This window comes from Sorex fumeus, unplaced genomic scaffold (assembly GCF_029834395.1).
Source record: "Sorex fumeus unplaced genomic scaffold, SorFum_2.1 ptg000007l, whole genome shotgun sequence".
Taxonomy (NCBI): domain Eukaryota; kingdom Metazoa; phylum Chordata; class Mammalia; order Eulipotyphla; family Soricidae; genus Sorex; species Sorex fumeus.
The window spans coordinates 61,510,419-61,533,772 of NW_026606064.1; the positions used below are offsets into that span (position 1 = coordinate 61,510,419).

General features: G+C 46.6%; 1 protein-coding gene across 2 annotated transcripts in view; it reads right to left on the reverse strand.

Moving 5' to 3' along the window:
• PDSS1 (decaprenyl diphosphate synthase subunit 1) overlaps positions 1–9,006 on the reverse strand; it is a 41,103-nt gene extending 32,097 nt beyond the window's left edge. Inside the window, exons 1-4 of one of the 2 annotated variants that reach the window (XM_056106648.1) lie at positions 8,876–9,006; positions 6,453–6,517; positions 5,035–5,152; positions 1,713–1,843 (exon numbers count right to left, since the gene is read on the reverse strand). In XM_056106648.1, coding sequence (XP_055962623.1) covers positions 1,713–1,843; positions 5,035–5,152; positions 6,453–6,517; positions 8,876–9,004 — 443 coding nt within the window. In that variant the 5' untranslated portion in view covers positions 9,005–9,006. Of the gene's footprint in view, positions 1–1,712; positions 1,844–5,034; positions 5,153–6,452; positions 6,518–8,875 lie in introns of those variants that run through there. The other variant, XM_056106652.1, reaches the window with a different exon arrangement.
• Positions 9,007–23,354: the final 14,348 nt, after the last annotated feature.

The window sequence follows — 23,354 nt, forward strand, 5'->3', positions numbered from 1 at the left end:
GAGCAGAGTATTTTCTTTCCCTCACGTGTTATCTCTAAGGATCATGAGCCATGCTACGTAGTCCTCAGAGGATTTAGCAATGGTTCTCTCAGCAGTGATTCTCTCAGGACCCTTCTGCTTCCCCCATGGCATTTGACAATGTGGGGCAATGCTTCTGGCTGTCAGACATTGCAGGAAAAGCGGGGATGGCATTAACTGGCACCTTGAGGGCAGAGGACAGAGATGATGCTTTATCTCCCATGATGCACAGGAGAGCTCCCCCAATGAAGAACTACTGGGCCCCAAATATCCATGGTGACCAGGCAGAGGGAGCCTGTGCTCGACAGACCACACGAGGTGTACATGAGGGAGAATTTCTGCCACCCCGTCTTCCTGGTGCAGTGAGATGGTGCCAATGAGGTCCAAAGGTCAATGCCAATGATCTCACTGCTGGAAGTGCACTGTGGCAATTCAAAGGTGGCAGGATAAGTGGAAGGCGGCCCTGACCATGGTGTGAGGCATGGGGGACAACAGGGACAGAAGCAAGGCACAGAAGGCTGTGGGTGGATCTCAAAGGAGCAATCTCCAATACTTGTTCTTCCCACATCCTGAGCTTTAGTGCTGATGCACACAGGATCTCAGTGTGACTACTATAGAGAAAAGGTAATTATGATACAAAAAAAAAAACCAAAAAAACCTCCACACTGGGGAAATGTGTTAGTCCCTCACGGCCAACTGGATTTCTCATCAATAAACAACATGAGGAATAAAAAATTCATTACCAGGAAGATGCTCTGGTGATGTGATAAAGCGTTGGAACAAAGCAGAAGAGATAATGAAACAAGGCGTAAGAGTGAGTGTGAGTGGGCAGGGGAGGAGGGAATGATGGAGAGGGCTGAAGGGGGCGCCTCCTTATTGGAGGCTTTTGATATTAAAATGCTGCAGCTGGGGCCCGAGCGGTAATACAAAAAGTTGGACATTTGCCTTGCACAAATGGTCAACCTGGGATCAATTCCTGGCATCCCATGTTTCCTTAAGCATTGCCGATATGGCCCCCAAACCAAAATATAAGAAGAAACGCTGCAGCAATTTTAATATTGCAGAACACAAGAGCAGAGGGCAGTAGTTAGGATACCTTCTTGTAAGAAGACCTGGCTTTGGTGCATTTCCCGAGGGCCATGCTGGAGGACGTGGTGCCCCAATCACAAATCACGGCTTTATCACAACCAACCTTTGAACTAACTGCCAGTGTGGGTAATGATTATGTGTACACATATATTGGGGCACTCTTGCTCGGGAACAAGGTAACTGGGCCTGGCTCTCAAAAGCCTTTGAACCACCTTCATCTGTGGTGAACAGGGCTCTTCTGTGTACAGTAAAACATGTGGGAGGGACCAGAGTCATAGTACATGGGGAGGGGGTTTGCCTTGCATGTGGCCAACCTGGGTTCAATCCCCGCCATCCCATAGGGTCCCCTGAGCACCGCCAGGAATAATTCCTGAGTGCAGAGCCAGGAGAAACCCCTGAGGATCAACGATTTGACCCAAAAGAGCTAGAAAAAATTAAAATTAAAAAGTGTGGGGAAGGAAGATCAGAGTCTAGGGTGGCAGGAGCCATGTCAGAAAAAGTGAATTTCCTAGACATGCTACTTCTTACACAGGAAGCTAGATGGAAGCCACTGGCAAGAAGCTCCTCGAACAGACCAAGTCCAAGCACAGAAGCCCGGCACTCACCGGGAGTTATTATGATGGCTATTGCACGCGCGCGCCATCAGCACCACAATGACTGGCCGGAGGGCTTTTCCTTTCCCATCAAAGTAGTACTCAGACATCTCCTTTAGTTCCGTCGTAGAGACGAACAGCTCCTGAAAGAAAGTCACACCATGTATGTCAATACGGCAGCCTAAGTGCACAGAAAAAGTCCACAGGATTTCTTTCTTTCTTTTTTATTCCCCACAGGATTTCTTTTACATAAACGTTATTGATTTCAGAGTCAGTGTTTCAACAGAGAAATCCAGCCCCGTTGGAAAAATGTCAAATATTCTAAACTGGCCACTGGGGTGCTGGGCCTATGCAATGCTTGGCTCAGCCCCGAGTTACCTAAGAGTCACAGGAGGAGCAGAGACAGCAGAAAGGGAAGGAAGGCACAGCGGGGGACAGTTGGCTGGACGAGGGGAAAGGGTGTGGGAGACGCAGGGAGGAGCAGCAGTTGGCAGACAAGGAGGTGGAGGCCAGAGATGCCAACAGGGCCAGAACTAAGGAGAGGAGCTGGTCAGGAACGTTAGCAGTAAACGGACCAATGGCTCACAGAGGAAGTACAGGACACGGCTTGTAGGCTAGCAAGGAGCTTGCAGTTGAACTAGGGAGACTCCCCAGCAGTGCTTGGGGCTTGCAGAAAAAACTGGCTCTGTGGCACAGGTTGCCGGGTAAGCGCTCTCTGCAAGGCCAAGCAACACTGCCGAGGCCCGCCCAGGCTCAGTGGGGACCCTCAGGGCTACCCCTGATGGTGCCCTGTATACAGAAGAACTGCATTCTGTCCCTGGGCACTTTCTCCAGGAGATATTGTATTGGTTGTTGTTTTTGCTATTTGGGTCACATCTGGCGATGCACAGAGATTACTCCTGGCTCTGTACTCAGGAATTACTCCTGCCAGTGCTCAGGGGACCATATGGGATGCTGGGAATCAAACCCGCATGCAAGGCAAACACCCTACCCGCTATGCTATCACTCCAGACCCAGGGGAGATATTGTTTTATGTACTATGAAGGATTTGATAAGTAACACAATGAGAGGCCGTACAATGAAAAGTTTAGGAAAAGGAGAGTTGAGTGTGGGTTCGAGAAAGCAAACCTTTTCCAAAGGAGAAAAGCTTTGACCTGAGGCTGATGGCAAAGCAGGAGTAGATTTGTGAGGAAGAGAGCGACTTGCAGACGAGAGTGCGTGCCTACTGCACCTGCCGCTGGGGTGCTGGCTGGAGGGACTCAAGATGGGACCCCCAGGATGTAGTAGGGGCTGAGCATGAGCCCGGTGGACACCTGGCCAACCTCAGGTGACCACCGTGCCACAATCCAGTCAGTGGAGGAGGCCATCAGTGACTCAGCATAAAGGCTGCACGAAAGTTACAACAGGGGCTGGAGCGAAAGTACAGCGGGATGGGCATTTGCCTTGCACGCGACCGACATAGGTTCCATCCTCAGCATCTCACAGGGTCCCCCAAGCACCCCTAGGAGTAATTCCTACGAGTGTAGGAATAACCCCTGAGCATCGCCGGATGTGACCCAAGAAAGACATTACAAAAAAAGTCAAAACAAAACAAACAAACAAACAAAAAACAAAAGTTACAAAAGCGACACAGTTTGAATCTCAAGAGGATCTGGAAGGGGGTTAGGAAAACCGCCTCAACACTGCACAAAGTGTGGGTACAGGGACCCCAGGAGAACAGAGCCAGCACTACTGCCTTGGGCTGAGAAGGACGGCAAGGGTGGCAGGGCAAGAGAAGGGAGGGCAAGAGGCAAGTGAGGAGCACGTTGGAGGGGTCAGGGACACTTCCCAGGGTTCTTGGGTGATATCCAGAGAAAACAGATGAAAAAATATTAGCAGGTGGAAACGGAGTTCAAACGGTATTCAGTTTGAAAGTCACGGGCAGTACATGTAGTTACCAGTCTGATATCTGGGTAATCCAATCTGAAATGGAATTATTTGGGAGAGACCAGATGAAAAGAAACTTACTTTTTAGAGACAAGAGAAGCAGGATAATTTAAAGGGAATGGGGAAAGAAGTGACTGACTAGGGTCTGAGGAGCAAACTGAGGGGTCCTCAAGGATGAGGGGATGAAGGAAAGGGCAGAAGCCAAGGGAAGCTTCATGGGGCTGGGAAACTGTTCACAGTAGTAAAGGTTCAAAAAATGTCACAGAAGCCAAAACCCCCAACTGGCCCTTGAAGCAGTGTTCCCTAACCAGGGGCCATGTGGTCCTAGAAAAGATAATGTGAAGAAACCAGAGCAGCTAAAAGGGATCAGACAATAAGAAAGGAGGGTTTGCAAATAGAGAGAATAGGCTTCTGCCAGTGTAGGGGCTGGAGTGATGTCACAGCGGGTAGGAAGTTTGCCTTGCACGCGACCGACCCGGGTTCGATTCCTCCGTCATTCTCGGAGAGTCCAGCAAGCTACCAAAAGTATCCTGCCCGCATGGCAGAGCCTGGCATGCTCCCCATGGCATATTCGATATGCCAAAAACAGTAACAAATCTCACAATGGAGACGTTACTGGTGCCCGCTCGAACAAATCGATGAACAACAGGACAGTGCTACAGTGCTACAGTTCCAATAGAAGGACTCCAGCAAAAGTTGCAATTGTGGGGTGTGTATGTGTGTGTGTGTGGCAACCTGGTATATAAAGGGTATAAAGGGACTATTCCAGAAGTGTGTGTGTGTGTGTGTGTGTGTGTGTGTGTGTGGCAATTTAGTGTAAAGGGTATAAAGGGACTATTCCGAAGAGGAAAAGGAACAGTTCCTTCATCAAAGCTGGAGGGTGCAGCCTCCATTCCACTTGGCAGACAGGAAGTAAGTGAGGGGCACGGACATGAGGACAGCAGACAGCAGTGAAGGACACTGGCGGGTGGGGGGGAAGACCTGGAGACACTCTTTTCAGATGTTCTCACTCTGCAACAGCCTGAGCATTGTCAGGTATGGTTCCCAAAACAAAAACGAACATCAAAAAAAGCAATGTTTGAGGGTCCAGTTCTAATTCAGTCGTAGATCACCAACACTGGAAATTGGACAAACTCGAATCAAGTTTGCCATGACACAGTATTAACTACACAGCGTCATCAGCACTGTATTACCTTGAGCTGGAGTGAGTATAGTACTTCAAAGCCTTACATGGTTGATGCTTGGCACCACATGCTCTGCAGAGCATCACCAAATGCAGCCCTGGACACTCCCGAGCATTGCAGGGTCTGGCTGCATCCTCCCCTCGTCACACCAAACCTATAGCTGGACCTACTGAGAATCACCGGGAAGGAGGGTGAGGAAGCCCTGGCCCCTGAAGGAGTCTTACCTTCCGAATGTCCTCGTACAGGCCTTTCAAGTCCCTCCAAGCCAGTTTAAAGGGATCGCTGTACTTTTCACCACTCTGTGTTCTACAACAGCATGTGGCTGAGGTTGTGTGATGAAATCTAGGACAAGCCAAAAAAGCACACGATAGAAGCCAGAAAAATATTACATCAAGCAAAACCACAAATTTTTTCAGTAAGAATTATATACACATGTGCATATACACTGATATGGAGGTGAGGTGGAGGAGATAGAAGTCTTCATTTTTTTGTTTCTGTTTTGGGGTCGTACCCAGCTGTGCTCCCGGCTCTGCACTCAAGAATAGTCCTGGTGGGTTCAGGAGGATCAAACAGGGTGCTGGGGGTCAAATCCGGGTTTGACTGCATGAAAGGCAAGCGCCCTACTCTCTGAATTATCTTTCTGGCCCAGAGATGGAAAGCTTAAATTCCAAAATCTGCTGGAACTAAAGACAAATTTGAAATGGTCATTATAATTAATTAAAGAAGAGAATTCTTGCTGACATATCCACATTTCACTTTTTTGGAGGGGGGTTGTAGTAGTGGGGACTTTGAAATGGTGTTCATGGGTGGTGGGGGGCTATTTCCTGCCAAGTTGCCTGCCTTATGCAAGCTGGACAGTTCAGGGCTGGGGCCACTAGGGCTGAACCGAGCTGCTGGGGACCTATCTTGGGCACGCAAGTCCTTCGAGAAAACTGTCTCTCCAGTTCTACTCTGGCCAAAACAATCAATTTTATATCCAGGAAACAGAAAACTAACGGAATCGATGAAAGACTAAACCAGGTGTATTGTGTTCAGAATTGATTTAATTTTACTATGGGTTCTTTTACCTTTCTTTTTTCCTTTTTTTTGGTTTTTGGGCCTTGCTTCCTGCTCAGGGTTGACTCCTGGCTCTGTGCTCAGGGATCACTCCTGGTAGGGCTTGGGGGACCACATGGGACCACAGTGGGCACCAGGGAATGAACTGAAGTAGGTAGCATGTGAGGCAAATGCCCTACCTGCTTCTGTACTGCCACTCAAGCTCCATATAAGTTCATTTTTCAAAAGGTACAGAGTACATGAGTGAACACTGTGGTACTGTGGCATTCAATCTGCTGGACTAGTCCTCAGCAAACTATTACAGATATATTCTGGCACTGGGGCTGGAGAGATAGTACAGCAGGTAAGGTGCTTACCCTGCATGCTATCAACCGGTCTCAACCCATATGGTTCCCTGAACACCACCAGGAGTGATTCTGAGTGCAGACCAAGAAGTAACCTCTGAAAATTGCCAAGTGTGGCCCAAAAGCAAAAACAAAACAAAAATCAAACAGGAAAAAGAAAAAAAAAAACAGCCCTGAAATGAAATACAAATATTCTGGTACTATAGTTAATTGCATTAGTATCTGAGTATCATTTAACTTACCGGGATAGACTATAGGTATTTGGAAAGGCAGATGTTAAGCTCTTCATGTGATTAATATAGGACATCTGAAAAATAAAAGAACCAAGAAATTTGTAAGATGACTCAGGAAAATCTTGTTTATAATACTAGGTAAGTAAAACTCTCATATTTATAACAAGGATAAATGTTTATCCGTTCATCCATTTATATAGACTACAAATGTCATAACCGAAAAGATAATTATGGAAAAAAGTAGAAAATAAAACATCTACAATCACTCTCTTCCTCCACAGAAAGTCAATTTCCACATACCTACATATTTTTCACAAATGAAAGTCATTTTATTTATTTACTTATTTATTTTTTGGTTTGGGGGGCCGCATCTGGCAGTACTCGGGGCTTAATCCTGGCTCTGTACTCAAGGATTATTCCTGCTGGGCTCAGGGGGCAATATGGGATGCTAGAGATTGAATGCAGGTCAGCCATGTACAACCAAGTCTTACCTTACCAAGTGTACTATCCATCTGGTCCCTGAAAGTCACTTTAAAACAACTTATTTTCATTAAACTGATATTGTTCAGAGAATAATAAAGATTAGTGTTATTTACATGATTGACTTAAATTATTTTTAAAAATGTATTTATTTGAGAGGGTGTTGGTCCACACCTGGTGATGCTCAGGGACTATTGCTAGTTAATTATAAACCTGAGGTACTAGAACTATTGCCAATGCAGTCCTGAAATGGATCCATCCCACAAAGTCCTCTCTCAGCTGGTTCTTTTTCCTGTCTAGTCTGTCTACTAGCCCAGCTGCCTTTCTCTCTCCAAATAACCAGAGGGTAGACATACATGTAGCAGGACTTAATGAAAGTTTCTGGACGTTACTGTGGTGTGAAGTAATAGAAATACAGTATTCCTATTGCATTTCCTTTGCATTTTAAAATACAGTATTGTTCAGTCTCTGAATAGTTTCAGCCAAATTACACAAGCTATTCAATCCTTTATTCTAATAAAGGTTTATGGTAGAGGATTATGCCCAACTGTAGACTAATGGTGCTCTGACTTCATTTAGGCTGGCAAGACTGAGCTATGATTTGTGATAGGTTAAGTACATTAAATGCATTTTAGCTCAGGATATTTTCTCTTTTTTCTTTTTGGATCACACCTGGTGATGCACAGAGGTTCCTCCTGGCTTTGCACTCAGGAATTACTCCTGGCGGTGCTGGGGAGACCATATGGGATGGTGGGAATTGAACCTGGGTTGGCTGCGTGCAAGGCAAACGCCCTACCCACTGTACTATCACTACAGCACCTATTTTCTCTTGACAGACTGATCAGGATACAATCCCATCAATATATGCCGAAAGACTCATACTGTGTTTAACCATAATATACATCCACTTGGATACAAAGTAGACCATTATAAATGTAACATTTGTAATACTACTAGTCAAGAGGATACTCTGGTGACTGGAGTAGCAATTTTCAAAGTCCAAATTCCAGCAGGAGCTATAATACCGTGGGTTGAGAGTCTGCCCTGCACACTGCTCACTCAGGTTGCCTAGCACGCCATATGGGATCACCCCTTACCTTAGCCCCACCAGAAGTGACCCCAGGGAAGAAGCCGTGAGCACAGCCAGGTATGCCCCCCAAAACAAACAAAAACAAAAAGGCCAAATCGAACAGGTGACGAGTCCTGAGACTGGTGAAGTCTTAAAGAACGATGGTGGGGCCAAAGTCTTTAGCTACTGTTCAAAATCTGGCCACAGCACTTGGAGGACTGATTACTTAGAAGTGTAGAAGGGCTCATTATAAAAACAAGCAGTTTATAATGGCCAAACGGACCAGAGAGCCGTCCATTTGGGGGATGGGGGATGGGAGGAATGAATCTGGGTCCTAAGGCAACTGGGAAGATTCAGGACCTGCGCTGAGATTCTGACTTTCCTTCAAGGAATCAAAGGTCAAATGAATGCGCAAGGTATCAGCAACTTGCGACAACCTCAGAGCCCGAACTCCCAGTGCCCTTCCACTGCGCCCAGGTATGATCTTCCCGGAAACCAGCCAGGGAGGACGAAGATCCACCCTCAGCACCGGCGCCGGACTCTCCACAAGGCCTTGGCCCACTCCTGCAAGGCCACCGAGATCCTTATGTCCGAGCGCTGGCCACTTTTTTGCTCGAAAGCTCCAGCACTATCCCTCCGAACCCTACGTGTAACTGGCAAGGAGCTCGCGGCAGACAAGCCCTCCAGGCTGGACCCGGTCCATGTTCCTGGAGACGTTCTGCACCTTCCCCCGCACGTCCCTCCCCGACGTCTCCCCGGGCCCGGGCTGCGCCCCGGAGCGTCCCGGCACGCGTGTCGGCGGCGGCGCGACTCCCATTCATTCCCCGCGCGGCTGTCATTGGCGCCGTGACCTCTGCGCCCCGCCGCGCGCGCCCCCGCTCACCTGAGCGCGCCCGGAAGCTGCGGCGCGCGGCCCCGCTGGCCCCGCTCGGCCGCAGCCGCCCGGACCGGGGCTCCGAGCCGCCGGCCCCCAGGAGCCGCGGGGCCGCCAGCGCCACCAGCACGAGGCCATGGTCCGAGTCTGAAAGTCGCGGCGGGGCGGGTCCTCCCGAGACCCGGAGCCGGAAACCGGCCACAGGAAGCGCTTCGGCCGCCGCCGCCGCTCGCTCCTCCCCGGGCCGCGCCCGCCGCGCCCCTCAGCGCCAGTCTCTACGCTCCCGGGGCTTGGCCCGACCCGCAGGCCCTCCCGAGCCCCTCCTTGCCCGGCCCAGGGAGCCCCAACATTCACAACAGCAAAGACGTGTCCGCGGGGGACCGGCTGTTGGCAGGAAACGCCACTGGGCCACTTAACACCCACGTCCTCTTTTATTCTTTTGTATTTCGGAAGAAATAGGGACTCCAAGAATTGGGGTTCCGTGTGACCGCCTGGGCCGCTGCGGCAGCTATGGCATTTGGGTCGGGGGGTGGGGGCGCTGCACTTTACGGGTGGGGTCGTGGCGCGGCGGTGCTCAGGCCTTAGTCCTGCCTCCGAGGTCACAGATCACTCCTGGCGGGTTTGGGTGACCCTACGGGGTGCTGGGATCGAGCCGGGTCGGCCGTGAGCGAGGCAAAACGCCCTCCCCGTTGTACTAACACCTCGCCCTGGTGATGCTGCTTTCCACCAATGGGTCAAACTACCCGCAGGGCTACTGTAAATCAACCTGGAGTAATCCGTTCTCACCTTTGTCCTCGCTTCTTTGAACGCTTTGCAGATTCCAACACTTATTTGACCTAGCGTCCCTTTTCCAGGAAATCAAAAGAGAATCACCCCTTTCTCCTCACTCCCCCAGCCCCATCTATGATCTTTTCTCTAGAGAGCCCCAGCCCCCCCCCCCCCCCCCCCAGTTGCACGAAGTCGGCTACCTCACCATACCCCCAGCCCATGGTTCTGTTTGGAGCAGAGGGTATCTCCCACTCTGGGAAATAGGTCGTGGTTTGGTCACATTGGGAAGGTGAGTTTCCTGGGTGTACTGAGAACGAGAAATTGATACCTGCGAACGCTGAATCCCCTTGTAGCTTGCCTAGTAAGTCTGGGGGAATGTATGGGGTTATTAGTACCCGATACGGGTTACAAAAGACTTCTTTCCTTAGCCCTCTAATCGGATCTGAACTTCTGGGTAACGAGAGACTGTGCATTTATAACTGAAATCCGGGATACAATTTGGCATTCAACACGTGCACACAAATAGTGCCAACAAAAGCCAGCTCAAGCCCCAAAGATACAGAAATAGAAGAAACTTAAACTCCTCAAAAATTCACTCTTCTGAGGAAATAGACCGGCAATTAGGCAGCTGCCATTCCCTTGAGAATTTTTCTTACTCTAAACCATACTTTTTGCATCAGAATGCAAGTATTGCTGACCACACTTTTTAATAAAAATATAGTTTTAAACTATCGGTTTTAATGTGAAAAGACAAAGAAGCTTTATAAAATAAGTTGATTGTATGAGCTACCTCCGGCATGTTCAAGGGAAAATTGAGCTTACCTGAGTGGTGGGGTCCTTGGGACATTGCAAGACATTGGAAACAAATACTCTGGTAGTAGATGTGCTACTAGAATGTATGCATGAAACTATCATTAGCAGTACTGTATATCACGGTGCCTCAATAAAAATGGGGTGGCGAATAGAGGAAGATCCTAAGGTTTTATAGGACATCAATTAGCTGTGTTTCTGATAAATTCAGATACTATACTCTTCATTAAAATTTTATTGGGGGGGCAGAGTGATAACATAGAAGGTAGGGCGTTTGCCTTGAATGCAGCTGACCTGGGTTCAGTTCCCAGCATCCCATATGGTCCCCCAAGCACCGCCAGGAGTAATTCCTGAGTGCAGAGGCAGGAGTAACCCCGCTCGGTGTGAACTAAAAAATCAATATATATATATATATATTGATATATATATATTGTCATCGAAGCCCTAGCCAATCAGGGCGTACAAACTCAATACATCAGGATCCTTCGTGAGCTCTATTATGGATTCGCTACCAGGATCTCACCATTCTACAAAGAAATAATCATTCATGTCAAGAGAGGGGTTCGGCAGGGTGATACCATTTCACCAAAACTCTTCAGTGCCACCCTCGAGAACATCATGCTACGACTGGAATGGGAAAGCATGGGAGTGAAGATAGATGGTCGGCAACTACACCACCTTCGCTTTGCTGATGACATCGTTCTAATAACACCAAACATCAGCCAAGCGGCACAAATGCTGACCGACTTCGACTGTGAGTGTGGAAAGGTCGGACTACAGCTGAATCTTACGAAGACAATGTTTATGAGAAACAGCCTCATTCCTGACGCTCCATTCGCTCTCAACAGAACCACCATCTCGGAATGCAACAGTTATATATACTTAGGTCGAGAAATCAACATGATGAATAACCTGGCACCTGAGTTGCACAGGAGGAAGAGAGCGGTTTGGAATGCCTTCAAGAGCGTTGAAGAAATAACTAAGAGGACAAAGAACCTCCAACTACGAGCACATCTCTTCAATTCCACTGTTCTTCCTGCATTAACATATGCCTCAGAGACCTGGGCCCTACGAAAACAGGATGAGAACGCTACTCGGGTCTCTCAAAGAGGAATCGAAAGAGCTATGCTTGGAATATCACGATTCACTCAAATGAGAGATAGAATCCGGAGTTCTGATCTCCAACAACGCTCAAGAATCAGGGACGCTGTCTCATTTGCCAAGACATCAAAAATCAGATGGGCTGGACACATAATGAGGTTTACAGACAACCGCTGGACTAGAGCCATTACTGACTGGATTCCACGGGACATCAAAAGATCGCGTGGACGCCCACCTGCAAGATGGTCAGACTTCTTTGTCAAGACCCTGAATGATTGGTTTGAGGCTCTGCATATTCCTAGAACAAACAGATGCCATTGGGCTATGCTAGCATGCAACTGGGATGAATGGAGATGTTACTGGCACCCGCTCGAGTAATTCGATGAATAACAGGAGATCAAGTGATCAAGTGATATATATATTTGGGCTGGAGTGATAGTACAGTGGGAAGGGCATTTGCCTTGCACGTGGCTGACCCAGGTTCGATTCCCAGCATCCCATATGGTTCCCCAAACACTACGAGGAGTAATTCCTGAGTGTGAAGCCTGTAGTAACCCTTGTGCATGGCCGGGTGTGACCCAAGAAAAGCAAAACATAAAATAAAATAAGACTTTTAGTAAAGCATTTTGTGTTGTATTTAATTTTTTTTAACTTATGGGACTGGAGCAAGAACACAGCAGGCAGGGCATTTGCCTTGCACACTACTGACCCAAGTCCTGCATCCCATGTGATCCACTGAGCACCACCAGGAGTAATTCCTAACCAAAATACCAGGAGTAATCCCTGTGCATCGCCCACCGTGGCCCAAAAAATAAAGTTATGCTAAAATGCTTTTTTGGCGGGGCGAGGAGCACACCAGGTGATGCTCAGAGGTTACTCCTGACTCTGAACTCAGGAATACACCTGGTGCCTTGCTCAAGGGAACCATATGGGATGCAGATAATCGGCTGATGATGCAAGGCAAATGCCCTACAGTCTGTACTAACGCTTAGTCCTAAAAATGCTGTTTTTAAAGTGCAGCACAGTGTCTTACAAAATAATTGTTAAGAATTGACTCATTAAAAATATTATTGTAAATTAATTTGGCTAGATAATTTGATCACTCAACATCCCGTTACTCCTCTATTTGCTCGAGTGGGCACCACTACTATTTCATTTGTCCCTGTTGCATGCTAGTGTTGCCCAATGGCATCTGCTCGTTCTAGGAACATGAAGAGCCTCACCGATCCTACAGGGGCTTGACGAAGAAGTTTGACTATCTCGTAGGTGGGAGGCCACGCGATCTTTTTTTTTTTTGTAGGAGTACTGCTATTTATTCAGCCACTGATTAGCTGATTGAATTGGGCATGAATTCCACCTTAATTTATTTTATTTATTTCTTTTTATATTTATTTATTGAATCACTGTGGGAAAATTACTAAGCTTTCAGGTTTAAGTCTCGGTCATACAATGATCAAACACCTTTCCCTTCACCAGTACTCATTTTTCACCACCAAGAACCCCAGTATACCCCCCTCCCACCCCTCCAAATGCCTGTGAGGCAGATGATTTCTACTTAACTCTTCTCTACATTGATTACATTCATTATTTCGACAAAAGATGCACCATTATTGTTTAGAATTTCCCCCCAAACAATCAGAATTGCTGAAAAGGCATTGTGAAATATTTTGTTTCCTACAGCTGGTTATGAGAATCATATAATGTCACGCGGCCACGATTTTGGATTTCTGCAAAGAGCCAGATAATTACAAGATTGGTTTCTGTGTGTCCGGTGTTATGGCCGTGCCGAAGAGCCGCTCCTGGGGGGTAACTCGTGACCTCAGTAGGGCGTGAAGGATGTGCCGGTACCGGCCCCCTTCCCATGAGACTGCAGTTGCCCCATCACCGTTGGCTCGCACCTGACTTTTCTATAAGCTCTGAGGTGGCGGCCACCTTGTTGCCAGGGGGGAAAAAGGCAGAGGGAGCAACACTCTTTCCCTCCTGGGGAGGCATGGCGCCGTAGTTTAATGTATGGTCCATTAACTTTTCTTCTGCAAGCTGCTGGGCTCTAGACTAAGTCCTTTTCCCTCTGGAGCCATGGCCATGCCAGAGAGCCGCTTGTGGGGGGCAACTCATGACCTCGATAGAGCGTGAAGGACTAGCCAGTACCATCCCCCTTCCCATGAGACTGCAGTTGCCCCTTCACCGCCGGCTCATACCTGGCTTTCCAATAAGCTCTGAGGTAGTGGCCACCTTGCTGCCGGGGGTTGGGGGGAAGGTGGAAGGGAGCAACACCCTTTCCCTCCTGGGGAGGCATGGCACCCTAGTTTAATGCATGGTCCATTCACTTTTCTGCCGCAAGCTTCCGGGCTCTGGATTAAGTCCTTTTGCCTCTGGAGCCATGGCCATGCCAGAGAGCCGCTTGTTGGGGGTAACTCGTGACCTCGGTAGGGCGTGAAGGATGAGCAGGTACCGCCCCCCTTCCCACGAGTCTGCAGTTGTCCCATCACCGCTGGTTCATACCTGGCTTTCCAATAAGCTCTGAGCTGGTGGCCACCTTGTATGCCGTCCAGATGCATTTCTGCCAAAATCCGCTGGGTTTCAAGATTTGTTTCTGAGTCTCTGATATCATGGCTATTAATCAGCTTGATCAGGAGCCAGAGAGGCCATTTGTAGGCGGCGACTCGGGGTCTCATTGGGATGGGGAGAAAGAGTCGGCTCCACCCCCATGTAGTGAGGCCCCGTGTGTCTCGTCACTGCAGGCCCAAACCTGACTGTCCAGTGGCCTCTGGAGGATGGTGGTCACCAGGCCAGCAGGGGGAACAGGCCAAGGCATGAAACCTATTCCCACCTGGAGTGGCCCAGCGCCAGTAACCTACTGCAGGAACAGGATGCATTTCTGCCAAAAGCCTTTGGGTTCCGAGATTCGTTTCTGAGACTCTGGGATCATGGCCATTAATCAGTTCGATCAGGAACCAGAGAGGTATGCCTCCAATTATATAGCTGAGCTGAAGGTGGTTTGTGGGTGTGTCTCCCACATACCTAACTTTTGGTCGTTTACTTTCTTGGTAAACTTTGCCCTAAGGTTTTGGGGTCTGGCCAAAGGCAGAGCAGCAATTTTGGGGTATCTGAGAGTCTGACGTTGCCATCAGGCTGCTGATGCACTCACCACACAGGTACAGATTGACCTGCTGGCAGCACCATACCCCCACCACGTGATCTTTTGACATCCGGTGGAATTCAGTCATTAATGGCTCTAGTACAGTGGTCATCTCCAAATCTCGTTACGTGTCCAGCCCATCTGATTTTCGATGCCTTGGCAAACAAGACAGCATCCCTGATTATTGATCGTCGATGGAGGTTGGAACTCCGGATTCTTTCTCTCATTTGAGTGAAGCGTGATACTCCAAGCATAGCTCTTTTGATTCCTCTTTGGGAGACCCAAATAGCGTTCTCAGCCTATTCTCGTAGGGCTCAGGTCTCTGAGGCATATGTTAATGCAGGAAGAACAGTGGAATCGAAGAGATGTGTCTGGAGCTTGAGGTTCTTCGTCCTCTTAGCTATTTCCTTGATGCTTCTGAAGGCATTCAAAGCTGCTCTCATCCTCCTGTGCAACTTAGGAGCCAGGTCATTTGTCATGTTGACTGCTCACCCTAGGTTCACATAACTGTTGCATTCCGTTGAGAGTGAATGGAATGTCAGGAACGAGACCGTTTCTCATAAACATTGTCTTTGTGAGATTCAGCAGTAGTCCAACCTTTTCACACTCACAGTCGAAGTCGGCGAGCATTTGTGCTGCTTGGCTAATGTTTGGTGTTATTAGAACGATGTCATCAGAGAAGCAGAGGTGGTGTAGTTGCCGACTGTCTATCTTCACTCCCATTCCTTCCCATTCTAGTCATCGCATGACGTTCTCGAGGGTGGCACTGAAGAATTTCAGTGAAATGGTATCACCCTGCTGAACCCCTCTCTTGACATGGATGATCACTTCCTTGTAGAATGGTGAGATCCTGGTAGTGAATCCATAATACAGCTCACGGAGAATCCTGATGTATTGAGTTTGAAAGCCCTGTTTGGCTAGGGCTTCAGTGACTGCTTAGTCTCAACAGAATCAAAGGCCTTCTTTAAATCAATGAATGTTAATCGCTTCTCGGCCTTTTGGCTAAGATCAAGTATAAATCAATGAATGTTAGAGCGGCATCTTGAACTCCTGAGAAACCTCAATGAGCTTGGTTATCGTGTGGATATGGTCAATCATGCTGAATTCTTTTCGGAACTCAGCTTGCTTGCATGGTTGTCCTTCATCTAGTGTTCTGCCAATCCTATTCAGAATCACTTGAGTGAGCAGCTTGTAGACGACAGACAACAGGCAGATTGGGCGATAGTTGCCAATGTAGTGGCAACTAACCCTAATCCTAACCCTAACCTTAACCCTAATCCTAACCTTTCTTGTACAGTAGAACAATCCTGCTAGTTTTCCATTGGGGCGGAACCTTGCATTCAGACAGGTAGTGTGTGAAGAGCTGAGCAAGTGTATTTATGAGTACTGACGGCAGGTTCTTCAGGTGTTCGGGTCTGACCTTGTCTGGGCCAGGTGCTCTTTGCCTCTTTACCAATGAAATGGCGTATCAAATTTTGGAAGGGACAACATTGGGAACGACATATCCATCCTGCAGAATTTGGTATGTGGGCAGGTAGACATAGTTATCAAAGAGATACGAGTAGAAGTGATAGATAATCTTCTCCATTGCCCTTCTGGAAGATGTGATAGATCCATCAGGATGTCGGAGAGCATTCATTCATCTTGGTCTTGTAGTTGGCGAAGGACAGATGGACATTGCGAATGCTTTTCCCGGCTTCTGCCGCATCTGTCAGCACTGCTGCTGTTCTCTCTTTGAGGTCTTCCTTTATCACTTCTCTGCATTGCTTTGCAAGCTTGGACGTTTGCTTGCAGTTGCCTGAGGATTACACCAAGCCATGTTGGTTAATGAGCTCAAGAGCTTTCGAAGACAGGCGTCTTTTTGTGGTGATCTCTCTCTCTCAGCATTCCTTGCACAATCATGGAGGTGCTGAGCCAGTTGATCGTATTCCTCATCAATGTTGTCAATGACGGCATCTTCCCATGTTGCCGCAACAGAGCCAAAGAGCTCCCAGTTGGTGGTCGTTCTGGGAGTTCTCTTCTTTGCAGCCCTTTCTCCCCACTCCGTGAAGTAGAATTTTGCACAAAGAAGACAGTGGCCCGATCCTGTTTGGAATTTTGGGACAACAGCAACATTGGTCAGGCAAAACTGTCAATTGAATATGATGTGGTCAATTTCATTGTGGAACCACCCACTGGGAGGCTCCCAGATCCAACGTTTAGATTCGGCCTTCTGGAACTGTGAGTTCCCAAGGATGGTTTTGGTCAACATGATGAACTCAGATAGTCTCTCACCGTGTTTGTTCCATTCTAGGCCATGGGTCCCAAGTGGAGTTCTTGGGCTGATCTTCTCAGTCCTGTCTTGACATTAAAATAACTGACAATGATCTTGTAGAAGGTGATTTTCTTCTTTATAGAGCTTCTCCAGCTCCATGTAGAACTTCTCAATTTCTCCTTCATCATAATTAGATGTTGGTGCATAGACAACAAAGATAGAAATGCCGGCACTGAGCCACATCTATTAAATCTGGCTAAAAGGTAACTTTTTTTTTTTTTTTTTTTTGCTTTTTGGGTCACACCTGGCGATGCACAGGGATTACTCCTGGCTCTGCACTCAGGAATCACCCCTGGCGGTGCAACCCTGGCCATGTGCGAGGCAAACGCCCTACCCTCTGTACCATGGCTCCAGCCCCAAACGGTAACTTTTTTAATGCTAGAAGTTAATTACAAAAAAAAAAATCAGGAGGAGGTATGATGCCACCAGCAGGCCAATCTGTACCTGTGAGGCAAGTGCATCGGCAGCCTGATGGTGCCTTCAGACTTCCAGATAACCCAAAATTGCTGCTGTGCCTTTGGCCAGACCCCAAAAACTTGGGGCAAAGTTTACCAAGAAAGTAAACCGCCAAAAGATAGGTATGAGGGAGACACACCCACAAACCGCCTCCGGCTCAGCTTATATAATTGGAGGCCTGGCCTCTCTGGTTCCTGATCGAACTGCTTAATGGCCATGATCCCAGAGACTCAGAAACAAATCTTGAAACCCAGAGGTTTTTGACAGAAACGCATCTGGACCGCACAGTATGTTACTGTCTCCTGGCCATTTCAGGGGGGAAAGGGTGCTGTCCCTCTGCCTGCTGCCCCTTGGCGGCTCAGTGGCCGCCATCCGCCAGAGGCCACTGGACAGTCAGGTTTGGGCCCACAGTGATGAGACACATGGCGCCTCATGGGATGGGTGTGGAGCCGGCCCTTTCCTCCCCACCCCAACGAGACCCCGAGTTGCCACCAACGAACGGCTCTCTGGCTCCTGATGAAGCCGTTTAATGGCCATGATCCCAGAGACTTAGAAACAAATTGCGGAACCCAGTGGCTTTTGGCAGAAATGCGTCCAGTACCTGCAGTAGGTTACCGGCACTGGGCCACTCCAGGTGGGAGTAGGTTTTGTGTCTTGGCCTGTCCCCCCGGTGGCCAGTGGCCGCCATCCTCCAGAGACCACTGGACAGTCAGGTTTGGGCCCACAGTGATGAGACACGTGGGGTCTCATGGGATTGGAGTGGAGCTGGCCCTTTCCTCCTCGTCCCAACAAGACCCTGAGTTGCCGCCCACAAACGGCCTCTCTGCCTCCTTATCGAGCTGCTTAACGGCCATGATCCCAGAATCTCAAAAACAAATCTCGGAATCCAGTGGCCTTTGGCAGAAATGCGTTTGGACCCCGCAATAGGTTACTGTTGCTGGGCCATTCCAGGGGGGAAAGGGTGCTTTCTCTCTGCCTGCTCCCCCTAGGTGGCTTAGTGGCCACCATCCTCCAGAGACCATTGGACAGTCAGGTTTGGGCCCTCAGTAATGAGACACGCAGGGCCTCATGAGATGGGGATGGAGCCAGCCCTTTCCTCCTTGTCCTAACAAGACTCCGAGTCACCGCCCACTAACGGCCTTTCTGGCTCCCGATCAAGCTGCTTAACGGGTATGATCCAAGAGACTCAGGAACAAATCTCGGAACCTAGCAGGTTTTGGCAGAAATTCTTTCAGATTTAATTGTTAAAATTTTGGAATTTCAAAATCGCACAGCCACTACTGCAGCCATGCGACATCATATGTTATTCATAACCAGCAATAGAATATAAATTGTCTACTGTTGCCTTTTCGGCAGGTCTGAGTGTTGGGGTAAATCCCAAATAATAATGGTGGGTCTGGTGTCAAAACATTGAATGTTATCAAAGTAGAGAGTAATGTGGAAATCATCTGCCCCACAGGTAGGAGGAGAGTGTGGGATGGGAGTACACTGGGGTTTTTGGTGATGGCCTGTCCCCCCGGTGGCCCAGTGGCCGCCATCCTCCAGAGACCACTGGACAGTCAGGTTTGGGCCCACAGTGGGCACTGGTGAAGGTATGGGTGCTTCATTGTATGACCAAGACTTAAACCCGAAAGCTTTGTAACTGCTCTCATGGTGATTCAATAAATAAAATGATAAAAAATGAAAAAAAAAGTAAGGTGGAGTTCATGCCCAATTTAATCAGCTAATCGGTGGCTGAATAAAAAGCACTACTCCTACATAAAAAAAAAAAATTCGAGAGCCAGCGTTGTGGCTCAGAACAATACAGAGCATGCTTGCTTGTGTGAAGCTCTTAACCGGATGTGCAGCACACACACACACACACACACACACACACACACACACACCACACCACCACCACCACCACCACCACCACCACCAACAACAACAACAGTAACAACAACTTTTTTAATAAGGGAAAAAATGCTTGTTATGCTAGGAAAAAATATTTTGGCTCTTATTAAATTAAATTAAGAAATTTTATTTTATTTAATCTTTTTAATCTAATAATTGGATTTTAAATTTAAATTTAAATTTAATTTAATATTTAATAATAATTTAATTTGTATATTAAAATTTTTTAATTCTTAAAATTTTCACAGATATTTTAACATGAGATTATTATGTGCCTCAAAATGTGTGGGTTTCTATGACATTAAAAAAAGATGTTTGGGGACAGAGCGATAGTACAGCGGGTAGGGTGTTTGCCTTGCACACGGCCGACCTGGGTTCGATTCCTGGCATCCTATATGGTTCCCCACGCACTGCCTGGAGTAATTCCTGAGTGCAAATCCAGGAGTAACCCCTGAGCATTGCTGGGTGTGATCCACAATGCAAAAAAAAAAATACCAAACCAAAAAAGATGTTTAAGAGTTGATATCTTTTTCTCAAGGAATTTATCATCTATTCGTAAGCAGCTAGCTATAACATGCTGATCAGACTTGAAAGGCTCAACTTCTCAGTTTTGCCACTACTCTTTATTTCTGATTCCCGGGGAGCACCATATATTTTCTTATCTGGACTCCAGTTTTGACATATTGAGATGTGTTTTCAACTGGGTTGACCCAGACTTGTAAGTCGGCTCGTTTAACAGGATACAAATAACAGACTAAGTTTGCACAAAGCCATTAAGAACAGAGTGTATCCTACCAAAGATTTTCTGCAGGGTAGACAGAGTAAAAGGGGTTGTTTTGAAAGAGCAAGAGCAAAAAATTCTTCCCCTTCTGTTACACAGTACAACCATCTTCCATATCTTGGCACCAGCTGACATCTGTGCTCACAAAATCCATCTTTCTCAGACAGACTCAGCAAGATGTTTCTTCAAACAAAGTATTTCCTTTTTAAAGAGTTTTACATCCATTTGTTAAGCTAAAGTTTTAGAACGCTGCTAGAAATATGTAAGAAAAAAATTCTCTTAGACAAATAATTTGGAATATGAGCCCAATGTTATTAGATATATTGCAGTTATCAACTTAGTAAATCCAGATGCCTGGTCCACAAAAAATATGGGAAGAGGCCTGGGATATGACTCAATCGCAGAACATGTGCCTTATATGTATGAGGGCCTGGATTTGATCCTTAGCATTGAAAGTATATGGGAAGAAAAGAAATGAGGGATGCTGGAATTGAATAGTATGAGGCTTATGCATCTTAAACCAGTTTGATTTGTGGCAGTACATGGTTTCCTGAGCATCACCAATTGTAGCCCCCAAGTTCTTCTAAATAAAATAAAAATGAGAGGAATAAACAGCAGAGAATCACCATACTTTTAATGAGTTTCTTAAACTCATACCATTTTCTGAGTTTCTTATTTTCACAATTGTTGACAGTTTGTTCTGGTGTATTGGGAGAGGTATTTACATTCACTAGATCTTATTTCTAACTTCCTCTTTGGGAGGTTACTTATGTTTGGATTCACTATGTCACTGAAATTGTTTTACCTAGTGGTCCTCCTTCTACTACAATTCACTTAGACACCTGGCATTTGATGTATGTTGGTGTCCCTTAATTTTTAAGTTGCTTCCACTGGCTGACATGACACTATATTTACATATAAACTCTAATCAACTACTAATATCTTGACTGGGTTTTAGCAATCTCAAGTCATATCTGCAACCCTCAATTTAAAAAAAAATATTTTTTTATCCAATGCAATAAACTCTAGTAGTTATTCAACTTACTAGAAAAGATGGTTAAGATAAAGAATTTAACCATTGCTAGCTTCTTATCACCTCATTTGTAAAGACTTATATGTCCCTCCAGACATAATCAGTCCTTGCTATGTTACCTTCATACTTTATATACCTATATTATTGGATTTATCATAATGTAAGATCATTATTTCTTCCTCGATTTCTTTGCTCCAAATAGATTTTGTGCTCTTTGAGGTCTGGGTTAGGTCTCTTCAATCTTTTTCCAAACACCTACACAGGATACATCTTGCAAAAGGTTCACTAATCTTGCATAGATGTTTATTGATCTAAATTGTTACATGAAAAGACGAAATCCATTAAGAACTTAGAAAAGCACTTTCGGTTTTCATTAGTATTAAGGAAATGTTTTTTTTCTCTATTTCCAGAGTAAATATCAGTCCTATAATTTGTGAAAGCTCTTGAAGGCAGTGAAGTCGTGAATGTGGAGGGTGGATTTCAGAGACTGAAGACAGAATACTGTCATCTGAGGAAGACTGAAGCTATCTCCTTTTCAATCTCCAGGACATTATTAGGTTTTGTAAGTCATTATTAGACTTCATTCTCCCTTTAGTAGATATGTTTTTAAGGAGAAAAGGAAGTGCTATTTCTTCTCATTGGTGTATCAACAGTAAAGTTTACAACTCAGAACTCAGGAAAAACAAAAGTTAGGTAAGGAAACTTATGGCACTTTCAATATGTTTTTGGAGGAAGATAAGATGAATCACTTTATAAACCAGACATAGGTAAAAACAAGTTTTTTATTTGGGGGAGGGGACACACCTGGTGGTGTATACTTTTATGTTGGTGTAGAATGGTAGCATGCAAATTTGAAGGGGTGTGAGCCTGTACCCCTAGAACATATACAATGTTGTAAACCAATGGGACCTTATTTTTAAATACTTAAAGCAGGGTTTTCAGAACTTATTATATAATAAACACCTATTGACTGACTTGCTGAGATTTCTCTCCTTTGTACCAAGAATGCTTTAAATTTTCAAAGATCACAGCTCCATCTTGTGGACTTGTGTAAGATGAAATCGCACTTTGCCCTCTGCTTTCTACACTTACTATCATGACTATTTGTCTCCTTCCCTTCCCTTTGCTGCTGCTTTGTTGTGATGACCAAGGCTGCACACTTGCTTGGTTAGGGCATTCCCATGTTTGGTGGCTCTGTGAATATCTCCTACTACTTATAGGTGGCTCAGGTGTTTGGAGCCTTTTCCCCAAGCTTCCTGGAAGCAGGGAAGGGAGACAGACCCTTGCTAGAGCCAAATGATCAAAATCAAATAACAGCATAATTTTGAGTCCTCCACCTATTCAGTGTTGATCATCCTTGGGCCATCAAAGGATTTGAGGTTTTGTAAAAACAGGTTTCTTAGGGCCGAATGATATTACAATGGGTAGAGCATTTGCCTTGCACGTAACTGACTGAAGTTCAATCCCCAGCATCCCATACAGTCCCTAAAGCATTGCCAGTTGTTGTTCCTGAGTGCTTAGCCAGGAGGAACCCCTGAATATTGCCGAATGTGATCCAAAATAACCAAAACCAAAATACCCCACCCCCAAGTTTCTCTATATTGATCCAATTTTCTTGGATGTGTTTTTAAAGGACTGGAGCGATAGCACAGCGGGTAGGGCGTTTGCCTTGCACGCAGCCAACATGGCCGACCCGAGTTCGATTCCTCCGCCCCTCTCGGAGAGCCCGGCAAGCTACCGAGAGTATCTCGCCGGCACAGCAGAGCCTGGCAAGCTCCCCGTGCCTGGCAAGCTCCCCGTGACGTATTCGATATGCCAAACACAGTAACAACAAGTCTCACGATGGAGACGTTACTGGGCCCGCTCAAGCAAATCAATGAACAACAGGAGGACAGTGACAGTGACAGTGTTTTTAAAACAAGCACGTTTTATAAAAGATTTTCTCTTTGTTTTCTTAGATTATGAGTCATTCCTGGTGGTGCTCAGGGCTAACTTCTGGCCTTGTGCTCAGGGATCACTCCTGGAGGACTCAGGGGTCTACATGGAGTGCTGGCAAGTTCTCTATCCCCTCTAGTACTGCTTCAGCCCTCCCTCCACCCCAATTCTATCTAGAGTTTATTTGAACTTTTTTTTTTAATTAGTGAAACACCATGAGGTACAGTTGTAGATTTACAAATTTTTGTGCTTAGGTTT